At 49.4% G+C, this 26,437-nt stretch overlaps 1 protein-coding gene across 1 annotated transcript; it reads right to left on the bottom strand.

The window, feature by feature from the left end:
* Positions 1-16,280: 16,280 nt before the first annotated feature.
* ASPRV1 (aspartic peptidase retroviral like 1) lies at positions 16,281-17,855 on the bottom strand. Its single transcript, XM_033124827.1, has one exon. The coding sequence runs from the start codon at positions 17,616-17,618 to the stop codon at positions 16,857-16,859; it is 762 nt and encodes a 253-aa protein (XP_032980718.1). The 5' UTR covers positions 17,619-17,855; the 3' UTR covers positions 16,281-16,856.
* Between the last annotated feature and the right edge of the window lie 8,582 nt (positions 17,856-26,437).

Below are 26,437 nucleotides of genomic sequence, written 5' to 3'. Positions count from 1 at the left end.
GAGTGGTTTGGGTTTCTTTAAGATGGGCATTTTCCTTTAACCTTTACTTGTTTCAAAAGAAACAGGAGACCTTACCTGAGTTCCCAATGGGGCCTCACTTCTCCATCCCTGAAGTAGCCAAGAGCAAATCCTAGGGTGTGAAAAAAAACCAGTATAAACTAGGTTAGGATTGTGATGCTCAAAAGAATTATTTAGCAATATCTTGGGGGCTTGCTAAAGGATTTTGTGGGCTTTTGCTTACCTCTCCCCCATCCTTAAAAGAGAAAACTTATTTTTGCAAAGTCTATACATACACATTATTATTTAGGTTTTTATACTGTACTGTATTAGCAAGAATACCACTTTCATTGTGCTTTCTAATCTATTTCCCTGCATCTCGGTCTTTGTTTCCCCAAGTTTCTTTGTCTTCCCCCTTTACTGGCTCTGTGTGTTGAGAACCAGGAAGCCAAAGGCTGCAAGGCAGTTTCCTGCACAGCAATCTCTTGTTTTTCTGTCTAAGGAGGCATTACGTTTAGGTAGCTGGCTACTACTGATTTTAAAAATCCTTCCTGGGAGAAGACGACCCACAGGCCCTGTAGACGAGGTGGTATTATTTCTCATTCTACATGATCAGATCTCTTTGTTTTGAAGATGCCTGGGGGTGAGGGGAGGGAGTGCAATATGTGATTTATCATGACTTTCATTAATATTACATGGGTGATTTTCTTATACTACATTCTTCTGAAAGAAGAAAGAATTGTCTGGCACTGCTAGAGTCAGCTATTGAATGACTGAAGAAACTGAGTATCTTCGTCTTCTCTCAAAAAATCATAAAATGAGAATTAGTAAGGCAATTCCAAGACTTATCCAGATTTTTAAATTTTAATTTTGTATTCTCATTTTGGGGGTCTGGGCAGGAGGGGTGAGGGGGCATTCTTCATTTTAGCTTTTCCCTGAGAGCCAGACTTGCCTTTACCCCGTCTCTAGAATTGGTGCTCTGGGAATGTTGCGTTAACCATCAATGTTGGGGACCCTCATCCTAGGGGTAAACAGCCTACACAGGGAGCAGCAGATGAGAGAGTACGCAATTCTGTTTCCAGATGTTTCTTTATGTAAATACTACGCCAATGTAAATCCTGTGTCAAGACATAGAGAATGGTGCTTTTTACTACAGTTAGCACATGCATTTTTAGAACAACCACATGTTTTAGAGAATCTTTGCTGTGTACATGTAAACTTCTGTATTGTTCAACCGTTTAACAAATAATAAATTATTTCATTATTAAAGAAATCTTGGTCTTAATTGATGTTTTGTACCCCAGTTGAACCTCTCATGGTTTTTACTTACAGAACTGAGTTAACCGGATTCCTTTTTTCTTTTAGTTTCGTGGAAATTTTTACTGGCCAGAAGTTTTCAGTCCTTGGAGCCTGTGACAAGAGTTTTGATCATGTGGCTCCAGTTTAGCCCCTTTGTCAGAATTCATAACAGCACCGGCGGTTCCACTTACCCATTTCACCCACTTGTGCACTCGCTCTTGGCTCCCTGTTCACTGCGACATCTCTGGCGTGCAGGGGCTGCACGACAAAAGACTTGCCGTCTTTGCAGCAGCCATGGTCTGGTGGGAAAGATAACACCACTGTAAGTTAGTTGTGGAATAAAGTTGTACACGGATGTGTTATGAGAAATCACAGAGGTAGTGGCATTCAAGCTGGGCCCTGAAAAAAGAGTGGTGTTTGCTAAGAAAGGAGCCCTTGCAGGGAAGGAGGCCATCCGGTGCAGTGAGGCAGGTGTGGGGAAGGGACCAGCTCCATGGGCTCGGGTATGGCCGGGAGGCCGGGAGCACATGGCAGGTGATGGGACATGTTCCGGAGGACACCACGCTGTGAAAGACCTCGTGTATTGCACAAGTCACAGAGGAGTAAAGGCACCTGGTGTAGGAGGTTGGTGCTTCTACATATTAACCTCTTTGATTAATTGACATTTATTCATTCATTTAACAAACAGGGATTGAGCACCTGCTCTTTGTCAGTCTCTGTCATAGAGCTGAAGACACACCAATGAACAAAACGCACAAAACCCTGCCCTCTGGAGCTGCCTTTCTAGTGTGACTGCCTTTGGAGCACCAGTCCTGGGCCTGGCAAGTTCGCTGAGCCAAACATGCCATCCTGACCAGACAGCATTTGTTCAGAGTCAAGAGGAAGCGAAAGGGTTTTTTTCACCTTGATCAGTGACTTCTTATTCAAAAAACTGCCTAAAATTTTATGAAAGGTTTTCATGGTGCCCTCAATGCTAACTATGATGGCACGTAGCCTGCAGGTCTTAAAGAAAAGGATCTTTCTGGAACTTCCACTTGGGAGATGTGGCCTAGCTCATCTGCTTTCTCCAAAAAGCAGGGGGCAGCATGCTAGGCCTGTCTAGGATTTGTGATTCTAGGATCCATCTCTGTGGACAGGCTCCAAACTAAACCTCCCAGAGAGCGAATTGTCAGCAACAATAAAGTGACATCCAACTGCGGCGTCAGGGTCTCTGTTCACTGTGACTGAGGGAGGAAGCTTTGAACCGCAGATAGTTACGAAGACAGCACTCACATAAAGATAATCTCCCCCACAAGATGACAAAACGTATTTCCAAGGTTTCCTGACTGTGTCCACAGTAGCCTGATGGAAAGTGTCCTTCGTTATGCTGTACGGGTCCTTGTCACAATAACGGTCAACTCACATGTGCTCAGTGCACTTTGAGTACTCGGCTGCCAAGTTGCCCCCACGACCTCTCACATCAGCCCTCCGCCCTGGGGGGTGGGTGTCTGCATGATCCCTACTTCCCAGAGGAGGAAGTAGGAAGAGAGAGGTGAGGCATTTTGCTCCAAGCCCACAGAGCTAGTGAGCTCTGCCTCCATGTTTGCAAGAGCTGTGTCCAACTAGAATCAATTTGTCCAGGTAGAGCAACTTGTTTCTTTGAAGCCTTTGAATGCAGCTGCCCATTTGCTGTGGAGGGGTCTTAGGTTCCAGCTACTGGGGCATAAATTGGGAATGCACGAGACGACTGTGGATTGTCATTGCTAAGTCATGGCGCGCCCCTCCATCTTCACTTCCCTCTCGGCCTGCTGTGAGGAATAGCCGCGGCTCCTGCACATCCTGCGGGGCTGGTGGCAATCACCCAGCATGCTCCTGAGGAAGACCTCCTACGCAGGAGGTGAAGAAGGCATTCCTTCTATACCACATCTTTTTGGTTGTGGACCCCGTGGCATTACTTATTCAACCAGGATTTATTATACGACTTCCTCCAAGGCCTTGGTGTTCCCATTATCAAACCACTTTGGTTTACCACTTCGATGTCACTGTGAGGAAGGACTTGCCTCCACGAGGAAGGACATGCCACGGCTCTCTGCCAAGAGACTCTGGAACAGCTCCTTGCTCCCACGACTCTCTTAGGCCTTCCCATCCATTAGGAACATTCGGCTCCCAGTGGCCGAGGGCCCCACAGGCAGGGGCTCCACATTGTTCAGGGCTCAGCACTGATTGGGAGGGAGCTCCCTGCCCACCCTGTCCTGTGTGCAATTCTCAGCGCATATTTGTGGAGGACTCACAAGGTGGATGGGGCTGCTGCCTGCTGACTAGGGGCAAGCAAACTGTCCCGAGGAAAAGGAAGCTACAGGTTGGGAGATAGTGACGAAAGGGCAGGCTCTGCCAGACGGGAGCTTCTGGGCCTGCCCTCTACGTGCACAAGGCAGCATCTCCGGTGAAGATAGTGGGACCACTGAGGCAAGAGCCAGCGCAGAAGCAAAGGGTATGGCCCCACGGCCAAGACAGAGCTGGGTGTCTGGGGGCTGAAGAGGGAGGAGACTTTTATAGGATGCTCTATGCTCTTGGCCGTGCCTGGGGGCAGAGGTGAGCAATGACAGGCAAGGTAGGGAGCTCTGGGTCAGGAATATATCCATCTTCAAGGAACCCATGTGCCGGGGTGAGAAGACACCTGGGAGGGCCTAGGGGACAGAGGAAAGGGAGAAACACCTCAGCCTGACCAATCCTGTTGCCCACCCAATGGCCAGGCTGGGTAACAGCTGGGGGGCAGTCCCCAGTGGGGACGGCAGACCCCAACATCCATCTGCTAGAAAAGTCATTTAGTTAAAAACAGTGTCTGACAAACTCTTGCCTTGCTGACACTCCCATCACTCAGAAGGTAACAGATGCTGTTATCATAAACCACTGGAGTTAATGGTGACCCACAAAGATGAGCAAGCTGCCCAAGAGGAATGGAGTGGACACAGCATGGCTGCCATGCCCTTCACATACCAGGGAAGGGGGCCTGGGTGGAGATCAAGCTCATGGACTCAGGTCAGATGGGTCCAAGGACCAATGCCAACTCCACCCTTTACACTCTGGGTGACCTGGTCAGGGATCTCGGGCTCTATTTTCCCAGTCTGTAAAATGAGGAGAGCACAGTCGTCCCTCAGTACCTGAGGGTTCCAGGACACTCCCCACTCTGATACCAAAATCCAAGAATGCTCAAGTCCTTTATATAAAATGAGTAGTATTTGCATATAACCTATATTTGCATATAGACTACAACAGGATATGCCTACACATTACTTCATTCGTGTGGATTCAGTGTAATGCTTAGCGTGTGACAAATTTAATTTTGTTTTTTAGAACTGTGGGATTTTGCTTTTAGATGTTTCTTGTATCGGTTGGTTAAATTCACAGGTATAAAACCCGTGGATCGGAGAACTAACTGTACTTACTTCTTGGGGTTTTGGGGTGGGGTTAAGTGAGATAGGGTATTAAAAAGAGCCTAGCCCAGTGCCTGACATTCAGGAAGCGGTCGATACATGTGAGCATTTATGATTATTTTGCTAATAAGGAGAAAAGCTGGAGCACTGTCAGGAATGTAACTTAGATTTTCAGAAAACAAATTTTTGACATTGAGAAAAGTAATCAGTTTGGAAGGGAAAACTCCATTAGATCATAGGGGAGTGTTCAAATATGTCATTCTGACTGTGCTATTTAGACAACAAATAGTGGGCAGGAAGTGGTTAAACTGAAAGGGGGTGCAGAGAACAGGGTGACTCAGGGACAGAATGTGGCCAACAGTGGAGATGGGGTGTTTTTCAGGTGGTATGTCATCTAGGTGCTGTTCAGAAATTCAAACCCTAAAACCCCTCCAGCCCTGCAGGGCAGCTCAGAGACTCTCAAAGAGAAACAAGGCAGTGAGGGGGTGGTTCAGAGAGAGAGAGGCCCTCGCTAAAATGCCTACATTTTGCAAGAATCTCATCAGAAGTGTGGGAAATGCCTAATGTCCCATAATTTGTATGCTTCTTTCCAACAGAAAGGAAATTCAGAGCAATAACAGCTAGAGCTCTAGCGAGACAATCAACAAAGACACCACACTTCAAATGTATATTCCGAGTAACTACAGAGGTTTTGACAAGTCCCTGCAACTTTGCAGTTAAAAGCTTTGGTCAAAGCAGCTGCCAGCCAAGTGAAGACCAATAAGACATGGAACAGCATGGGGTCCAGAAGAGGCATCAGGACAGGACTTGGGTCCTGCTTTCTCTCCACCACACTTAGATCCTCCAATCTTGGGCAAAACAACCTTTCAAAACTCAGTCCAGGAATCCCATTGCTTTCCCTGAAGAATGGGTGTGTGTTTCCTCAGTGAATCATTAAATGGATCATCTTTCTCTTCTTGCTTTGGCTGCCAGGAAGCTCAGAGCCAAATTCACACCTCACCTTTAGTAATTATGTGACTTTTATATTTGTGTCCTAAACTCTCCCTAGTCTTTTCTCTGATCTTGATATTTATTTAAAATTTTTCCTATTTTAATATATGTAATTTTTGAAGTCAATTTCAAATCCACCTTTGTAGAGAACAAAGAAGACATGGTTGTATAAGAGACCTGCCTGTGTACAATAAAAAATGATCTGGTCTTTTCTTTTGCAAGCAGAAGATAGTGAGGTTGACTAAGCAAGAATAAGGTTATTGGAATCGAGAGTGGTGAGCAAGAAAGTGAGTGTGGGATTTTCCTTAAGTACTGGAAACAAATGCCAAAGAATAGAAGGGAGCTGCCTCAGAGCTGAAGGTAATCCTGACTGATCTAGGGGAACCAGGGCTCTCTGGGGGTTTCCACAGATGCCAGAGGCAGCGGCAGAGTTGACCTGGCTCTGAGTCACCTGTCAGAAGTGGAAAGAACACCACCTATTCTCCCCAACTAAAAAAGTTCACTGGATTGCAAATAGATGACAATAATCTTTTTTACAGGAGTAGCCTGGACTCTGCACTGTTGCATATTTTTAAAAAGAAAATGACTTTCACATTCATTTTATTAACAAATTACTCGTGGCTCCACCGCAATTAAATTAGCAGACGCAGTTTGACCTGCAAAAAGGTGTCCAATGTCGTGAATGGAACCCTGTCCCCAGCCTGTCTCATTCAACCTGAATACAATAATTTGGAGTCAGTTATGGATGGTACGTTCCCCACATCTGGAGTGACCTCGAGGTAGCACGGTGGCACCCAGGTCACCTGACAGAATCAGGACCCAAACTGTGTTTGACGGGCTGAAGTGAGAGGGTGTCTTGGACAAAATGCATTTTAAGAGAGAAGTGCAAGCTCCTGTACTTGGCCACGAATGTGCCAGTCTCGGAGGTGAGTGCTGTTTACCACCAGCGGGTCAAAGGGAAAAGGGGCCTCAGCGCCCGGTCTGCAGAGTGAAGGGACCACCACAGAGTGAAGGCCCTCAGTCACATGAAGAGGCCAAAGGGCAAACCAGAAGGAAGGAGGGGCTGCCAGAGGAGACAGGACAGCACCAGGCCTTAGCAAGGCCTGAGCTGGTCTCTTGGCTTCCTCCCGGCTCTGCTCCCTGCTCCCCAGGCTATCTCCACAGCCTCCAAGATCTTTTCAAAACAGACATCAGGTCCCAAGCTCCCTGGATGCAAAGCCATCATGTGGAACTCCATCCCACTCAGCTGGACTTCCAAGTGTCTTCAGTGGCGAGTCCACACCTGATCCGGCCCTGGCCACCCTCTGTGATGTCCTGTCCAATCACCTACCCCTCACGCACTCTCCCCACCCACTCTGGCCTGTGGGCTGTTCCTGGAACACCCAGGGTCTTTGCACTTGTTACTCCTTCCGCACGGAAAGCTCTCCCCAACACCTTGACACCTTCACGGCTTGTTCCCTCACTTCACTTGGGTCTTTGTACAAATGTCACCTTATCCACGAGGCCCCCACAACTCCCTCTGCATAACATTGCACATCCCTCATGGCTTTCTATCTACTAACCCCCTTGTCCTGATTCATTCCTTCTTACTGAGACAGGTTACTTAGCATGTCGTTAGGTAGACAGGGAGCTCCCTGGTGGAATAAACAAAGACAGCCATATTCTAAAACTCCAGGTTTCGAAATCACTCCTTTGCTCCAGGACAAAATGTAACAAAGCCTTGAGGTTAATCATAAAATTCCTTTTGGCCTGACGTACTGAACAGATCTGATAGATAAGAGTGGGTTATTTTGCTAATTCCTTCAGGATGGGCAAGCAGAACAAACCTGGTAGACGAATTTCATTAGAAGGCGCCAGTTCCCTTCTTCAAACAGCTCCTTTTCCCCAAATAGGCAAGGGAAGGTATAAAAGTAGGAGCTTTTGCCTCAGTCATAGGGCACCCCCATTCGGGATCCCCCACACTCGGGAGCTCTGACTCTTCAATAAACTATCCTCTTTTTAAAACTCTTTGCCTCTCCTGGGTCCATGTTTCCATTCTTCAGTCTCAGAGACAGAATCCCGACACTCATTCAAAAGTCCCCTACATCATCTGGGGACTCATAGAGAAATATTCCTACTTCATTACCACCACATGACATGTTTTTTGTCTGTCTGATGCAAAAATGGGGCTCTGCCAGCTCAGAGACTAAACTCTCCTTTTCGGCTCTGTCCCAGCACCTAGAACGTTGCCTGGTATACAGTGGGTGCTCAGTGATGTACATGGATGGATGGATGGGTGGGGGGGGTGGGTGGATACATGAGAGACAAACTTCAGGCTCAGAACTGAGGCCTGACAATAGTCTCTAATGTCACACACCCCAAGGGCAGATGGTGAGACACAGGCAGGGAGGTTTTTATTGCAAATTAAGAACTTCATCACCATCAGCCGATGTACAAAGGCAGCACGGTGAGGGCCACATAAAATGACTGGGCTTTAGCATAAACAAAAGAAATTTGATGGGAAACAATCTGGATAAGAACAAGTTGGGAGGCAAACAATTCAGCCCAAAGGACAATTTGGTCTAAAAGCATACTTTACATTATTTTTCAAAAATTGGGATTTTGATGTAGTATGGAGGTGAACTACATCCTTTTTGTGTCTTTTCAAGTATTTTGATTAAATTTCAGAATAGTTTTACCCTTTGCTTTAAATTTCTAGTTTAATATTTCAGCCAACAATTTTAATTCTGTTCATTTCTTAAAATTTATTGTGAAATATTATGCATATAGATAAAAGTGCACAAAACATTAATATGCTACTTGGTGTATTATAACACAAACACCCATATAAACACCAGTCGAGAATGAAGACACTGCTGGCCCCCAGGTGTCCCCAAATGTCCTTCTTGACATTGCACCTCAGCTGCCTGGCCTGGCTTCTGCCATAGTCACACCCCTTCTTGCCTTTATAATTTTGCCTCCTGAGCTTGCGTTTCTACGCACTGTAGTTTCGTTTTGCACGTCTGTTTTAGAATATTATATAAATGGAACCACACGGTGCATGTCTGTGTCTGGCTACTTGCACTCAACACAGCTGTGAGATTTGTGTATGCTATACGTGGCTGCAGAACACTCCTTTTTTATTACTGTGCTGTGAGGTTTCTAAAAGCAAATGGTGGGAACAATCTGAATGTCCAAAAATAGGGGATTGGTTCAATCAAGTATGGGTGTTTATAAAACAAAGTACTATATAATCCTATGTTTGCTAAAAAGGAAGAAAGAAATAATGAGAATGAGAGAAAGAGAAAGAAAGAAAGAAGGAAGGAAAATACATCCATATGAATGTCTAAAAAGAAAAGTCTGGAAAAATATGACATGTGTGACCTAAGGAGGGTGAGTGGGTACAAGGTTCTTCATGAAATTTCTTTATATATTTTTGGATTGACGTCATTTTCTGATTTTCCTATGAGCATTCATTGCTTCTGTAGAAAAAAACAAAATGAAAAAATACTAAAAGGAATTTAAATGATTAAAAACTTAACCAAGCAATAATAAGTAACAATCAAAGAAAAGGATCTGGAATTTTGTGGAAGTTGTTTTTGTTTTGTTTTGTTTTGTTTTTGGTGGGGGGTAGTTTCTCCCAGTTTATTTTCAGCCAATTATGTCTCCTCTACTTGTTTGGTGATTTTTATGAATTTTTAATTTTAAATTGATTACAAAAACAACAACAACAACGAATGTTTCCACGTTCACGAGCTTTGCAAATACTTTACACAACTTAGTTAACAAAGACCTATTTGTTGGACACTTCAACCGTTCAAATTCACTTCCACTTACTTTGTCTTGCCTTACTCTGTTTATAATAGATGAAAATAACCTAAATTCATTTTGATCAAATCTTTGTCCAGACTGCTCCAGCGGACTAAAGTGAACAGTCTAAGTCAGGCCAGCTTAAACTCCAACCTCAGTTCAGCGTTGAACTTTTGAGCAATTGACCGTTGGGCAGACAAACCTGCCCCCAGTTTCAGTTTCCTCATCTGTTAAATGGAGATAAAACCAACATTGCAGGGGTTTGTGAGACTTAAAAAGAAATTGCCAAATCAGCAGCCTGTGAGTCACCTCAGGCCAAGTTCTCAGCCTCAGCACAATTGCCATTTGGGGCTGGAGAATTCTGTTTTGGGGGGGCATCCTGTGCATTGTGGGAGGGTCAGCAGTAGATGCCAGTAGCACTGCGCCCCCGACAAGTGTAACAGCCACGAATCTCTCCAGACATCACCAAATGTGCCCGGAAGGCAAAGCTGCCGCCAGTGAGAACCACTGCCTTTTAGACTAGGCTCCCACATCCCATAACTAATACCCCAGGCCCTGTTGGTTCCCCTTCCCGTTACCTCGGGAGTCAGTCCCTCTTCCCCATGGAGCTGCTTCAGCCTGCACCTGGACCAGTGCAGAATCCCCACCAGACAACCTCCCTCCATCCAGTCTGATTCCCTGTTCCCTGTCCCTGGACTGTGGGACAGGGCAATACTAATGTGTGCTTTTGCTCCCAGTTCTTCCATCTCAGTAAGTAGTCTGGCCTTTTAGGGCTATCTTATGTTACCGGGCCAAAAGCCAGTATCGCCTATAAAACACGACACCTTTCTTCCCCGTCTTTTGTACCTCCTCGCCCCATGGATGAGAATCTGTTCGAGTGACCTGGACAGGGAGGTGTGGGGTGGCCTTGGAATGCGTAAGCGGAGACGAGGAGGACAGATCTGCTGGATGGGATGGATGGTAGTCAGTCCTGCGGGGAACAGGCACCCACATATCACCCAGTGGCCTCACCCTGAGGAACTGGCAAGATATTACAGGGAGGGGCTTCCTGGTGTCCCTAGGAAAGCAGGACCTGACATCCAGTCTTCTAATGCTTCCCACACCAAACGTAGTACAGCCGTGTGGCCTAAAGGGATCCTGTGGACAGGGACATGGGTGTCCCCATGTAACAGTGCCCTGGGCATCCATGACTCACATCCCTTCTCCCCGCAGTGCTTCAATGCTGCATGTGATTCTGGGACCTTTCTCTAATCCAGAACAGGGAGTGCCTCCAAAGTGACAGAGTGACTGTCTCAACAGGCTGGCTGAATGCGGACTCAGAGTTGGACATAATTAGCTTTAATTTCAGAAAAAATATTTTAAAATGACATTTCTCACACCTCTTTGAGTTTGTGAACTGAGGCTCAGACGTATTAAAAATGCAGATGTCACCATGTCACTTCCCTGCCTATAACCCTTCCAGGCTCCTTATTACTTAAGGATGAAGGCCCTGGTTACACACAGCAGGCGCTCACTCTCCACACTTGCTCCCAGGGCAGACATCACTAATCAATCAGGGCATCTTTCTGGCTGTGTCTGAACACAGTCCCTGAATCCTTCACAGCACCACCCCCCAGGCAGCTACATGGATCTGACTTGGTAACTGAGCTGAAGTCAGGTATTTTCTCTACTTTAGGACCCACATCCACTACCAACCCCACACACACGTTTTACTGCTTCTTAAATCAGGATATACCATTGGTACATACATTTATATTACAGGGTTTTTCTTTCTGCAAAAAATAATATTAAATGTGTAATGTACGTTTTAATTGAGTGCATATTAGAGCTGAAGAAATGCAGCATCAGCTATTCCTAGCCTTCTGGAGTGTCCTCAAAGATCATACAGAATCCTCCACACCTGGCCCTCTGTCTCCCAACCCCCCACCCCTTTCCTCCCTCTCTCCCACCTCTTTTGGGAAATGGCCACTTGTCTGTCAAGGGTCAGCTTAAAACTCTCTGCGGAGCCCTTACTGACCCACCACATGACCTTCCCTGTGCCCTTGTACAGATGGGAGAGGACACAGCCCCAGGCCTGGCTGCCTCCCTCTTCTGACTGTAAATCCCTAGAGGGCAGGGCCCACTTCACAAGCAGGAAAATACTCTAACAGGAGCTCAGAGATGCACAGCAGGGCCAGGCTGGCCCCAGGCAAGTCCCACAGGCAATGTGGGCCTTGGAGAATTCACCCCAGTCCAGGCTTGCGCAAGGCTGGCTCACAACATCTGAGCAGTCAGAACTGGAGAACCAATTTATGACCCCACAATGAGGAACTCCACGGGGTAGAGTTCTGTCAGAGTGGCCTGACCAGAATTTGCCCTTCTTGCAGCCCAGACAGGGAAGCCGCATTTATTACCCGGGGTTGCTTGGCAACAGGGGATTCTGGATAGGACAGTGACTAATGGGAATGGAATGTGTGATAGTGTCAGTTCTGACAGCTGCCTCAGTGTGTCTTCAGTGGCTGAGGACCAGGTGGGCAGGCCAGGTCACCTCTCTGGGGCACGGAGGTGGCCACTCCCTCGTGGCCAGTCCTCACCATGAGAGGACTGTGCCCTTCGGTCTCTGACTCCAGCTGCCCTCCTGAGGGACACATTATGTCCTCAAGATAAAGTAATACCTTCAAACTGGCACAGAAAGCCTGAGCTCTTCTTAAGATGACTACAGTCTGATGTCATAATTTGTCTTTCTTATTTGTTGTCAAGAACCACCCATGCTTGGCACTGAGTAGGTGATTAATAACTGGTTGCTTCTAGGTTTGTTTTTCATATGTATATGGGTTAGCAATTCTGAAATTACTTTCTGGGTATTCTAGGATTGAGTAAATGAGTATCCTGGAGACAGGTTTCTCATTGTTGAAAAAAAGTTACGAATATGGAAAGGGGGAAGGTTAGAATAAACCCTAGGATGCTGGGTTGGAATTGGAGGGATCAGTGTGAACTCAAAAATTTAATATAGAGAGCAATGGATATAAAAATATATACAGATGTATTGTATGTTTTTGTCTTAGCTCTGATCACTGAGAGGACCTAGAAGTCATGACCCCCCCCCCCCCGGTCACAATGAGCACGTCTAACACCCAGCTGCTGGGTCCTGCGTACCAGACTCCACTAGAAGGAACCAGGGCTCCTTGGAGAAATGACTGATTCTAGGGCTGGTGCAAGGAAGATATGAGATGATCCTGGAACATCTTGTGACAGAAAATAAGGAAGGGCTCAGATTATAATGGAGACCTATCCTAAGAAGACAGGAGCCAGTTTGAAGAGGCTCCTGAGGCCAAATCTAAAACAATTTAAGCATCAAAGTATATAACTGGTTGAATAAAGTAAGAGTCTGAGTCTACAATGATATAAGTAAATAATAAAGAAATAAACAGGAAGGGATATTTCTTTAGAGTTGAGCACCGGCTAATACACATAGAGAGGTAGGATTAGATCACCTTTGCAGGCAAGAATCTAGTGGGTGACAATCTGATGAGAAACAGGTTATTTATATACCATATGGAATATAGACTATATTTTTTATAGTATCAACCCAGAAGACACTCATTAATTACACAGGGAAAAATAGTTTACAGTGGAGATGCCTGGCAGACCAACTGACGAAAACTCACCAGTGATGGACACACAGGCCTCCTGGCTTCCTCATACGATGCATTGAGAACACAACATTTCTGGACATTCCTGCCCAAAATGCATAACCTGAGTCCGATCATGAGGAAACAGCAGAGTTACCCAAATGTGGATTCACATTCTATACAATCAGTGGCTAGGTCTCTTCATAAATGTCAAGGTCATGAAAGACAAAGACAGACTGAGGATTTGTTCAGATCAAAGGAGACGAAAGAGACATAACTAAAGGCAATGTGTAGCTGGATTGGATCCTGGACCAGAAGACAATTGTTTTCTTTTGCTATAAATGTCATTAATGGGATAATTGGAAAAATGTAATAAGGTCTGCAGACTAGATAATAATAATAGTATTCTAATGTTAATTTCCTGGTTTTGATCATTGTAATATGCTTGCTTACATAAGAGAATTCCTTGTTTTTTAGGAAATAAACACTAAAGTATTGAGGAGTAAGTTTATATTATATTTGCAATTTTCAAATAGTTCATATACATATAGATACAGAGAAAGAGAATGAGTGGGATTAAATGATAACATGAATTGGTAAAATGTTAATATTTGGGGAAACTAGGCAAAGCATATGGAAATTTTTTGCACTATTCTTGCAACTTTTCTGTAAGTCTGAAATAATTTCAAAACAAAAGTTTAAAAATAAATGTTTGCTGGATAAATGCATGAGAAATTATCTAGCACTGTCAGGGGAATTGGTAGGCCCTCACTGTGTAGTGCCATTATTAGAGAAGAGGGGTCTCGAGGGAGCCATGAGTAGCCCCTTAATTAGAGCCATCAGAATGCTCTAGGCCAGGGTTTTTCAAACATTCGTGTGCATAAGAATCACCTGCAGGTCCTAGTACCAGTCCGGGTGGGAATGAGATTCTGTACTACTGCTCCCAGCTGGTGCTCACGCTGCCTTTCTGCTAGTCTGGGGATCACCTTTGAAGTCACAAAGGGGTAGGTACAGCTGGGATTTACACCAGGGGTTCTCAGCCTGGCTGCTCGTTAGGACCACCGGAAGAACCAGCTTTAATTGATCTTCCCAGGTGATTCCAATGTACATCCAGGATTAGACCTTTACATGGATGCCTACCTGTCTCCTTTCCATCATCTGAAATTCAACCCTAAGCCGTGGCTTCCAAGCTGGATGTTTTGTGCTGCTTTACTGCACCCTACACCTAGAAGCCAGACTAACCATTCAGGTCCTCCGCTGTTCAAACACTTGCATGCAAGTCAAGCACAAGCTCCTCCCCAGGCATCAAGCCCTCTGCGGTGGGCCAGCCCACTCCCTGGCTGCTCTCCAGGGCACCCCCTTGATATGGGGCTCCCAGGAGAGCAGCGTGCACCACCCTGCAGCCCCGGTTTCACCTTCACACGTTTGCACACTAGTACCTATCATAAGTCTCACTTGGGTCAGTGAGACGTAAAGTAAGATTTAAGGTGCTCCAGGTAAGAACCACGGCCTAGTTCCTTCCTCCATGGGGGCCTGTACTGCAAATGTCACAGGCCCCTCCTCTCACGGGGCCTACCCTTGGTGCTCACTTTCCTCCAGGAGAGAGAGCTGGCCCAGAGCCTGGTGGCTCAGAGAGGCTCTCCTCCCTCAGAACACAGAGGAAAGAACTCCGCAGCTGAGACGCTGGTCACCCATTCTTGTTCACCAGCTGGCCAAGCTTAGAGAAGGCCAGGGAGGGGACAACCTGGGTGCTGCCCCAGCAATTCCCCCATGCCCCTGCCCGTCTCCCCACCCACCCACTTCTCACCCTCCCTGCTTCAGCCCAGCTTGGGCCTATGTGCTGAAGGACCTAGAGGAAATAGGTCACAGGGAGGTGCCACCTGGGTTTTCCCCTCAGGGGAGGCTTTGACCTAGGAAAGAAGCAGCTTTTGTTAGGGGTTGAAAACTAAATTTGAGAAGAGGGATGCAGGACTCGGGGGACTTGAGGAGACCACCTCTTTCCCTGGTTCTCCTACCTCCACTTCGAGGCATCTTGCTGGGCCCACTGCTTCTCCAGGCCACACTTTACTGGGAAAAGACTTCCTCCCATCACCCAAAGTTTCCTGAGGCTTGATGAGCTAATGCCTGTGAAGATGTTTGGCTGCCCAGGGCTGGGGCTTCAGTAATTAGGAGGCCAAGGGGCAGAACAGGTGTCTCAGTTCCCGGGGGGAATGACAGCTGGACTTTGCAGGAGGAGCAGCAGTTCTCGGCTCAGATCAGCTCTGAGAGATTCGGGGCAAGTCCCAGAGGCTTCTTAGGAAGAAGCCTCATGCCTCCCTCTGGCTCCCGGGCAGGTTGTTTGTTTCTCTCTCAGGGATGTCCAGGTAGAAACCTCCAGGAAAGGCTCATTCCACACTCATGAAGGGAAGATGGCCCTTCCCACCTCCCAACGAAAGCTCTTGAAGCTTTGCCCCCTCAGTCTCCCTTTAGGCTGGGGGTTTTCAGATTCCTGGTCCTGCTGAGTCCCAGAGAGAGGCAGGCACTTGGAAGCAAATGTGTGGTGGATCCTGAAAGAGATGGGCACCCCATTCCCAAATCTGGGAATGTCTCCTGACTCCATCCCACTCCTGTAGTGTCAGGCTCACTCCAAGTCCCTCCAGGAAGAAGCTGTCCTCTCACCACCAGAGCCGCCACCTTCCCTGCGGCCACCACCTCCTCTGTCCTCCAGAACTCCCTTGGGCTGGCCCAGGGCAGGTCAACACTTGTCCCCTGACCTGGCTTTCCGCCTCCAAGCCCTGGCTCCCAGGAAGCTATAAGAACCTTTTTGCCAAGTAGATACTTTCCCATTTGTTTACAATAACCATAATTTTCCAATCCCCCACTAAGACATCTCACAAATAACTTCAGGGTCACTTTTGGGTACAAGGGGCAATTTGGATGCTAAGATATTCCAGTTTGAAATGACTAGTGAAATTATGATTAAATCAGAAATAATGGCAGGAATTATGGAGGAAATAAGTCAAAATATTTTACATTGAGGCTGTCATTAAGTCCAAGCTATATATAGTCATTGTACACATCCTCCTACACCCAGGCTAGGGGCTCAGTACATACCGGCATCTTCCTTCTCTTTGACATTTACTCCCTGTTTTCCCCACCCTCTCACGTCCATCCCATTCATCACCAATCAACACACTACATGGTTTTGCCATGACTCAATCTTTATTGGTTTTGGAAGTAATGAATTATTGGCACAAGGCTCCGTGGGTTTCAAAGCAAATGACAGAAGGAAATATACATCGTGCAGGTGGGAAGAACCTATGGAAGAATCCCTGAGCAGCTGTGACCCTCAGCCAAGAGAGCTGGGTCTGGCTCATGAGGACCCTACAGCTGGCACCCAGCCCAGCTGATTCAGGCCACACAGACCTGAAGGTGACTGAGCCATGTCTCAGGGGATCAAAGGGTTCCTCTAGTCGTCTCTCAAAGACAATCATTTTAGCCGTCTTGGAACCTTCTTCCAGCCTTAGAGGCTTTGCCAGCGACGGCAGCTTGACAACCATGAGGACCCTCTCTCCCTCTCAGAAAGCCAGCCTGCTCTCCCTCACCTGTGCCTTTTCAAATGGAAGCCTCCCCCACCAGGAGCAGATTAAGACCCCTGCCGAGGGAGGAGGAAGAGGGAAGGAGGGGGCAAGCCCAGTGCCCCCCTGAGGACCTGCCCTTGCCCTCCACTGTGGTGGGTCTCCCACCAGTGTTTGGGGGGTAAGGAAATGGGGGTTTTTCACTCGGAGAGCTGCCGCCCCTCCTCCGAGGGCTCCTCCTCTATGAGCTCCAGGTCGAACTCATCTTCCAGGGACCCTCCGACAGGCAGAAGGCGGAACTTCTTCCCTTTCAGGGTGCAGGTGCGATGCTCGAAGTCCAGGACGGCGTTGTGGTCCTGCAGCACGTCGGTCCCAATGATGGCTTCCTCCGCGCTGGCATTGGCCACCAGGAACTCGGCCTTGAGCTTCAGCTTGCCCAGCGACACCACCGTATCCCAGATGCCCAGGATCTTCATTTCTGCCCCATTGGCCACTTTTACCACATTCTCAAAGGGCCGCAGGGTGTCCAAGTCGCCATCAGTGACCTCCTCCCACAGGCTCGGGTGGACCACGGAGACCTGGGCCCCCGAGTCCACCAGGAACCTCACGGGCACTTTGCCAATCTTTCCCTTGAGGTAGTAGCCCTTACCCATGCTGTTGGCAAAGACAATCTCCTTGGGCTTGTGGCTGTGGGCCGCCCCTGGCCCCCCGAAGGCCTTCAGCAGGGCGTCTTTCACAGCTCCGTAGCTGCCCTGGTCCTTGGCATTGAGTGCGTTGTAGACCTCCAGGGCGTCTCCTCTGAGGGACTCTTTCAGGAACCTTAGCTGGGTGCCCTCGTCCCAATGGTTGAGGTCGTTGATGACCTCAAGGCGATGCAGCCAGAGGCGGGGAGCTACACTGGCTCCATCAAAAGGCTCTGGGGTGAAGGTACGCTTCTGGCTCCTGGCTCCGCTCCCAGCCATGCCTCTGCTGTCCTCTGGAACTGCGGCAGCCACCCACGCCAAACAGAAAAAGCCACAGAGCAGTGCCCGCGCAATCACGCTGGAGAACAAGGCCTCTCGAAGCAGGGTGTTGTTTAGGTGCCCAGCCTGGGGCAGGCAGAAGGGACCGGCAAGCGTTGTCTGACAGACTGCTGGGCGCAGTGGCGGGCAGCTGCTGTGGCCTGCTCACTCTGCAGAGCCTTTTTGATGCCTAGCCTGGGCCCCCAGGGCTCCCCATTCTCCTTTGTTCTGGATGCTCCGCCCCTGCTTGTCCCGCCCTCCTGCCAGCATCTTGCCCAACGAGCAGGTTCAGTGCCTCACCCTTCTGCATCCATCCACACGACTGGCACAGGCCAGCCCACATTGCAAAAAAGGCCAGCCCCAGTCAGAGGGGGCATTTTCAGGTACCCTCCCCAGCCTGTCTCAGAATAACAGATGAGGACATGGAAGGCTTATGATATCTAGGTGTTTGTCGTCAGCTGGAGAAGGAAGGGGGAGGCAGGGACCAGCCTGGACTGGGGAAGCCTTTTGCTCTCAGCCCCAAATGACCGCTTTGAGTTGTTAAAGGAAAGGAGCTTATATTGTGCTCCTATTATGTGTGAGGCATGGAGTAGGTGCTTCTCACACTTTCTGAACCAAGTGTGGAAGTGTGGAATCCTAGAAATTGAGAGAGAGAGAGAGACAGAGAGAGAGAGAGAAAGAAAGAAGAGTCTCAGAGTCAAGAATGCACAGAAATCGTTTTTAAATGACAGGACACACACACACACACACACACACACACACACAAGCATTTTCCATGAACACAATTGCTACAGTAATTTTTTGTCACTGGTCACAAATAATTCAGAGTCAGCACTTTTCTGGGCTAGGCCTCAGCCCTTATGCCCTTTTTAAGGCCCTGAAAGTGGGCTGGTGTGGCTCTTGAACTTCTGGGAGTGGACGCTGGACGCTGGGATCTGGGATCCGGGACCAGGTTCCAGCTCCAGCTCTGGGTGCTCCACATGTGTTGTGGCCTCCCCTGCTGGCCCCGCTCACCTCCCAGGAGCCTACCAAGAGCCCCTCTTCCAGGACTGTACCCACCGCACCGCTCATGCACACACACCTGATCATTTATAAAGGGGGCAGCCAGAGAGTTTCACTCCCTTTTGTTCTGAGGGGGAAATGTCTGCTGTGTTGGTGAAGCTGGGGGTAAGATTCTGGAAGGCTTTGGCTGGAGGAGGCTGGCTGTGTGACTTCCTGCTGTTGGGGGGCGGAATGCAGGGCCACCCTGGGCCCCCCCTCATGGATACCCAGAAGGCAGATCTGTGAGTCTTAGAGCTGGAGCCTGATTTGGATCCGTGCAGAGAGGTTGAAGCTGTTGGGGGTCTCACTGGAGAAATGTCCCCATCACCCGCAGGACCAGGAAGTCCCTTCTGCAGGTGGACTTCTGTGGATAGACTCCCAGCCCTAGTATGGGTGTTGTTCTGTGGCCCATCCACCTGACCTGGTGGCTTCCTGGCTCTGTGGCATTCTTTACCCCCACACCTGGTCCCCTGGAAGTGAGAATGTGTGAGGAGGCTGGCATGTAACCGAGAGGTGAGAGGCAGGATGGTTTGTCAGCTGTCAAACTAGGATTGCTGGATGCCCCAGACTGGCTCTTCCAACCCCATTCAAGTGTCCCCCCTCCATCGAGCCCTTTCCCCTGGCTCTCCAACATGTGCCCCTCCCCTCTGAGTGTGTGTTGAGTGAGCTGTGCAGATTTGTTCACCAGTCTGTCTCCTTTGATGAACCAGGGAGTGAGGCTCACACATGTCACTGTCTCCAGCCCCCACAGAAACCTACTCTGGGGTCAGCAGGTGCTCTCTGCTGGGCTCCAGGCCTGCGTGAGCTGTCACCAAACAGGAGGGATTAAGACAGGAGAGGAGCAAGAACCAAAGGCACATGTGCGGCTCTGGGCTGTTTTTCCTGGCCCATAGTCTGCTCCTCACTGGCTTCCTGTACCATTCATCGCCCAGTGACTGGCCGAATCCCAGAAGACCCTGGCCCCAGTCCTGCCTCTGATGGTCTCAAAGTCCCCAATCATGCCCAAAGACCCTCGGTCCTCGCTGCCATCTCAGACCCTTCCACCTGACACAGTGAGCCAGCAGAGAGGCAGCTGGGTCAACATCTCTCATGACAGCTGCCAGGCTAAGGTGGGGCCATCGTGCCATCCCAGGAGCCCAGAGAAGGGGGAAATAGAGTCACTGGGAAGGTGTCAAGGGCAGGTGGGTCTCCAAGAAGATTGCATTAAAAAAAAAACACCTGGAGAAATGTCCCCATCACCCGCAGGACCAGGAAGTCCCTTCTGCAGGTGGACTTCTGTGGATAGACTCCCAGCCCTAGGATGGGTGTTGTTCTGTGGCCCATCCACCTGACCTGGTGGCTTCCTGGCTCTGTGGCATTCTTCACCCCCACACCTGGTCCCCTGGAAGTGAGAATGTGTGAGGAGGCTGGCATGTAACCAAGAGGTGAGAGGCAGGATGGTTTGTCAGCTGTCAAACTAGGATTGCTGGATGCCCCAGACTGGCTCTTCCAACAAATGTGTGGACACTGAAGTCAGAGTTCCCCATTGCTCTGCGCTAGAAACAGGCGGTTGCTGGAACATGGTTGTGGCACTTCACTTGGTTGGGCTTGATGTTTGTTTTGGCAAAGTTGTTTCACATCCATCACCTCAGTGAGCAGCAGGACAACCTACAAGGCAGACCAGCCCACCGACTCTAGGATCTGAAGCACTAGGGGCTTGAATGGCTGGATGGCTTGCTTCGGGCCCCAGGCTGTCCAATGCACAGAGACGGGCATTTTGCAAATAAAGTCGGGGAAGTGGGTGTGCTGGGCTCAGAAAGGTGCACAGCTACTCCCTGGGGGCTTGTACTGTTGATGGCAGTGATCTAATGGGCACTGAGCAACAGCTGGTTTTTTAAATATTCAAGAAACTTGTGAGCCGGTTGTTAAGCCCATTGGTAGCTTGAAATTGGACTTTGTGGAAGTATTTATACCACAGAATTGGCAAATTCTAAATCAGGACTCCCTCCCACCCCCGGAAGCCAGATTAGTTTTATACTCCTACTTGGGGACCGTGGTCACTCTGTCGGTCTCTGGGGCAGGCAAAACCCATTAACAAGTTTATAGCAATTTCCACTCGTCCCAAATCCCCTCTCTAGCCCACCTTGTTCCACGTTCCCCCACAACCTCTACACTTCTGGGTCCTTTACCTTGAAGCAGGTGGCCCTACTCTGGGAGGCCCTCCAGGCTGCCTGTTCACACAGTCCCATCTGGGATCCCATCTGAGAGCTGGAAGGGCTTGAGTTTAGGGGCCAGGCTCTGGCTAGGAGAAGGAACATGGTGAAGTGAGTGCTCACGCTCCCTTAACCCTTGGAGATGCCCACACTCGGGACACCCCAGAACCACACACCTCAGAATCACTAGGCTATTGGTACACTGATGAGCTAAACCAGCTGGGTCAGGCCGGGTGCCTCCTGCCGGAACCTCAGAAATCATGGCTAATTATTGACAAGTAGAGGTATTGGGGCGGGGCACCCTCTTGTACCATTAGCAGAGGGTGTTCTGAAGCAGGCGCACGGCACTTACCCGAGAGGAGGCAAACGAGGACAGTAAACAGGAAGGACTGAGGCAGACCCCACCCTCCACACCCCCTCATTGAGATTTCCAAGCTGTGAACTCTGCCAACCCGACTGGCCTAGCTCCCCAGCTCCCCAGCTCCCCTCTGCCACTTCTTCCCCCAGGACCGGGCCCACTGAGAGCCAAAGCCCATGGCGGGATGCACGCGGACGCCTTGCGACTCCTTCTCTGTTCTGCTTCTGCTGTCTGACCACTCACTTCTGGGAGCAGAGTGGGGACTAGGGAGGAGCTTGAAGACTTTACATGCTGCGGGTGGACGGCAGGGCCCCGTGACACAAGGTAGGCCGGGAGGGACCTGAAGCTGCTCAGGAGATCATTTTGAGCAAAGAGCTGAGAGACACCTTATGGATTTGGGTGCCCCGGTGACACCCAGACTGAAACAGGAGAGTCAGGAAAGGCACAAATGAGCTCCACAGTGCACAGGGCAACTGCTTCAGCTCCTCTCCAGGCTGCGAGCTCCAGACACTTCCAAGGTCAAGGTCTCCCTGGGCGCTGGACAGGGACAGAGAAAAGGGGATTCAAGGACTTTTCATGGCAGCAAAAGAAGGTTGAAGGGAGCCAGAAGGGCAGGTTTCATGGGTATTTGACCGATGGAGTCTCACGGGGCTCTCACTCAGAAAGCCTGAGCTTGGTTTGATACTCTGCTGTTGCTATCTTGAAATTACCAGTAATTTGGAATGAGAGACCCCACACTTTCGTTTTACACCAAGCACTGTAAATACGTAGCTGGTTTTGTCTCCAGCCAACCTGATGAGGACTCCCCTCACACACACACACACACACACACACACACACACACACACACCACAAACATACACACAGAGACACACACACACTCCTTACCATACACCACACGCATATACACTGTCTGCAAAAACACACTGTACATACACCATGCACATGTGAGACATACATCGTACACACAGTCACACTACAGTTCTCAGTTCAACACAGCTAAGAAATTGTGTAACTTGAATATAGAAGTCAGCTCCCACCTTTCATTTCACAGATTTATTTGCATACACATTTACATTGAGTATTAAAATCCTATTTATTGGAGGCACCTGCTGTTTATTAGCCTCTGGGCACACTTGCTGGCTCAGAAAACTAGGCAGGTCCCCATCACCATGGCTTACAAGCTAATGAAAACAGGATACAGATGTTTAAACACCCAGTTTTGAAGTTTAAGACCAACGTGTATGTGCAGGCCGACCACTTGAAGCAACCTGTCACAGCCACGCCGCTCTGAAAGTGGGTCATCCTACCTTCTGCCCCCCACGCTGTGGCGCTAAGGTCATGATGCCCTCCATTCCGCCCGCCTCTGGGCACTCCCTGCCACAAGCGAGGTCCCCCTTGCCTGCACAACCCCCGCCCCAGCCCAGGCTGTGGCCCCGGTCCCAGGGTTGGTGTGAGTGTGTGGATGTAGGGTTGAGGGCACAGCGCCAGCTGCTTCCAGGTTCTGCTTCCGTGGGTTCTGGCATCAGGCCCTCAAGCTGAAAAGATGGGCAAAGAGGTGAACTCTGCACAAACATCTGGTTAGGGATGCCGTGCTGATCTGAGCCCACGGGAATCTAGGTGGGCTCTGACCAAAGCAAGGCATCTGGGGAAACCCTAAGTCGCAGCAGCTTCCTTATTCCCAAACCACAAACCTCAGAGACTAACGTCCCTGTTCCCGAGCAGAAATGACCCAGCAGTCACGTCAGTCACAGCCAGAAGCACGTGGGCAAGACAGTTGGCCTTGCTGGCCCCTCTTCTCGGTCCTGCCTCAGGCCGCACTGAACAGGCCAGTGCTGCCGCTGAGGGACAGGGCGCCGCTGCCAGAGGGCCCTTCCCCGGTTCCCACTGTTACAGACTCTCTTCCTCCCGTTTGAGTGGCCCTCCATCCTCCTTTACCACCCAGGCCAGAGCTCTTCCGCCCGGGAGCCACCCGGCTCAGCCCACAAGCTAAACGCCCTCTATCAGCAGGCAGCCGTGCTTCCTGCCCCTTGTGGCCCTGGATGCCCCTGGAGGGTCCCGGGGGTTTTAGGGAACCGTCATCCCAGGCCCTGAAGCCATTACCAGCCCTCCAGGCCCAGGGTCAGGGCCAAGGCCGGCCAGGACTGATCAGAACAAGCTGCTGGCTAACTCCCTCGCAGTCCAATAGCCAGAACCCCAAACCGCTTCTTTCCGTTTTCACCTTTCAATCAAATCCGAAGATTACTTACAGTTCTGAGGTCTCCCCGCTCCACCCCTCACGGGCCGGCCCTGCAAATTGGGTTCCCGTCTTCTTCCCAATTCTTCGTGCCCCCACCCTCGACCAAGCCCTCATCCCTTTCTGCTCCGGCTCCTGCCAGCCTCCCTCCACGCCCCAGATGCGCAGGGGCTTTGCCTGGACAGAGGGACAGGCTCTGAGGGAAGACCCCAGGCACGTCACCGCCTCCTCTCACATCTCAGGGCCCCCTCCACTTCCCTGAGGTTGGGACTGGGACTTGGAAGACAGTCGAAACAGCTCTGGAGACATTAATCCACTTCTGACAAACACCCCTGAAATTTACAAAATATCCAGGCAATCAAAGTGTACAGACTGCGTACTCTCCAAATACCAGTGGGTTTCTAATGACACCCACTAGAACTTGGCTCAGAGCTAGACACATGGGGGACTTTGGTCCAACTTAAAATACCTCAAAGGCAGCTTTGAACTGATCCTGAAATAGTTTTAATTGCTGCTAATGATAACTGGTATTGTCAGCAAGGCAAGCATATAAAATAGCCTCAGCGCAGCAAACTGCTGCCTTTGAATACATTGCCGACTTCGCTTTGCTCCTAACTTACAGAAAATGGGGGACAAAGCAGGGCCACCTTCCCTCTGGCATGTGAAAGTGGTCTCTCTCTTCTATACCATCCGGAAGGAGTAGGGGGAGGCGGGAAAGAGCAGAAGGAAAAAACAGCTGAGCCCTACCACGTGTGGAAATCTCCAGGGTATTGGCGGCAGTGGTAACAAACATTTATTGAGCAGCTACCGTGTACCAGACACCACACTGGTGGCTGTAAGTTAGTGTAAGTCACTCAAGAGTCTGCAGCATAGACGGGGAGAGGCAATGCCCAATAAGTGGGTTGATTCAATTCCATACATATTTCTTAAGGCCAGCTCTGCCTCACGTTGAGCAATGAGTCAGCCCTGAGCCCTACCCTCGCAGGTGAGCACTCAGGTGAGTGAGGGAGACAGACTCAGAGACAGAGAGATGAGGGTGGGAGGCGGGCAAGATGGTAGCCTGAGGAGCACTGGGCAACTCGTCCCACTAGAATCAGCCAATAGTATCCAAGAAAAACAACAACAACAAATGATACTGGGGAGACCAGCACTAGCACTGAAACCAGGGAAAGGGATCATCCACAAACCAAAAATCTGGTGGATCAATTGTTGCCCACAGGCAGACTCTGTGGAGGGATGTGGGGTGACGGCCATGGGACAGGCCACGTGGAAACCCCAGACAGGAGGGCTCCGGGGGGTGGCGTTAGTCTCTGGATAAAATAGTCCAATTGAAAATACATATATAAGCATAGAAAAAAATAACGGGAAGGAAATACACCAAAAGAATGATAGTACTTATTTTTGGCTGGTTAAATCATGAATGATCTCAATTTTCTTCTATATACATTCTGAGACTATATTCTCTAATAAGAAAAACACTATTTAAAAATAAACTTGTTCTTGCCATTTTCTGTTCAGCTTAAAGTTATGTCCAAATAAAAAAAGTTTTTAACCGGGGTTATGTGGAACATGTCTGTATCTTCTGTTCAATTTTGCTGTGAACCTAAAACTGCTCTAAAAACTGAAGTCTATTAAATTTCTTTTAAGTTTTTAAAAAGGTACTTAAAAGGGGGAGAATGTGTCATCAAATAACATTGACAATAGTAATAACCATGGAAGTTAAATGATAGGTGTAAGAGGACCGATCGTTTGCGTTTCCCACAGTTTTTCGGTGTGTTTGAAAATTTTCCGTAGTGAAAAATAAAATAATAAGTCAACACAAGCTCTGTGCCAAGACCCTCCCCAGCCTGACCTGCGCAGTTCTAGGCTTGCTGCCTGGGCAGCCTGCAGGTCACCAGAACTGCTGATCATCCAGGACAGGCTGTGTCAGCCACACCTCAGCGTTCCCACTCGGTGTCCTCCCCCAGGCCCCATTACAGAGATTCCCAGCTAACTGGCCTGCACACTGGGCCCCAGGCCCCCGGTCAGCACAGAACCCTGCTCCCCATCGGCATCCCCTCCCTCCCCCCCGCCTGGGCTCCCACCCAGCTACTCGTTGCTGGTCTCCCTGTCCTGTACTCCTCTTCATGTCCTCCCCTCTCATCTGAGCCAGCGCGCACCAGTCTCTCACAGCTGAAAAAATAAAGCCCTCACATATTACAGCTTCCTTCTTGGTCAATGACTACTTCTCTCCTTTCTTCCCAGTTTCTAAAAGGGCTGGTCCACACTCACAAGGCCACAGCATGTGGATGTCCCTTTGTGGGGCACGAGGGTGCTGAAATCCAGTCCGCACCCCTCTCGCCAAGCCAGAGCGTTGGGCCTATTAACAGATGCACCCTGCTCCCTCTCCACCTCTGTGTGTCACTCTCCATTCGCTCCCAAAGCCCCTGCCCCACCACCCTTGGAGGTACCCCTGCGACAGACAGCAGTGGCCTCCCAATGGCCACATCCAACGGCCCCTTCAGGAATTTGATTTTCTGAAGCATTTGCATCGCGACTCTTCCTCTTAGGTCTTTTCTACCAAGTTGGCTTTTGTGACCCAAGTTTCTGGATCTTGTGCCTCAAAGACTATTCCCCTCAGTCTTTCATGGGCTTCCCTCAAAAGCCCTTTCTCCCATCCTGCACTCTCCAGTGTGTGTCTTCCTGGCCCAGCCTCACTCCTCGGCTCCAGCTGCCCACTGCCATGTCCTCTACGAATGCCACTTTCAGTGAATCCGTTATCTTCTCCCCAGACCCCCTCTGACTCCTGCATTCTTCATCTGGGCAAAAGGCACCGCCATCTAGCAAGCTGCCCAATCAGCACCCCCGGCGTCACCCGGGACAACCCCTTCTCTCACTGCCCCATCCAATGATTGATGAGCAGCCACCTTCTGTTGGCTCCTCCTGTGGGGTCTCCCTCCGGCCCTCCGTCTGT

Source organism: Rhinolophus ferrumequinum, chromosome 13 (assembly GCF_004115265.2).
Source record: "Rhinolophus ferrumequinum isolate MPI-CBG mRhiFer1 chromosome 13, mRhiFer1_v1.p, whole genome shotgun sequence".
Lineage (NCBI taxonomy): Eukaryota > Metazoa > Chordata > Mammalia > Chiroptera > Rhinolophidae > Rhinolophus > Rhinolophus ferrumequinum.
The sequence above is the reverse complement of the archived record's forward strand: the minus strand, read 5'-3'. Positions and strand labels throughout refer to the sequence as shown.

Excerpts from the sequence above, each read along its gene's own strand:
- ASPRV1 (XM_033124827.1), bottom strand. The coding sequence starts at position 17,618 with ATGGCTGGGAGCGGAGCCAGGAGCCAGAAGCGTACCTTCACCCCAGAG.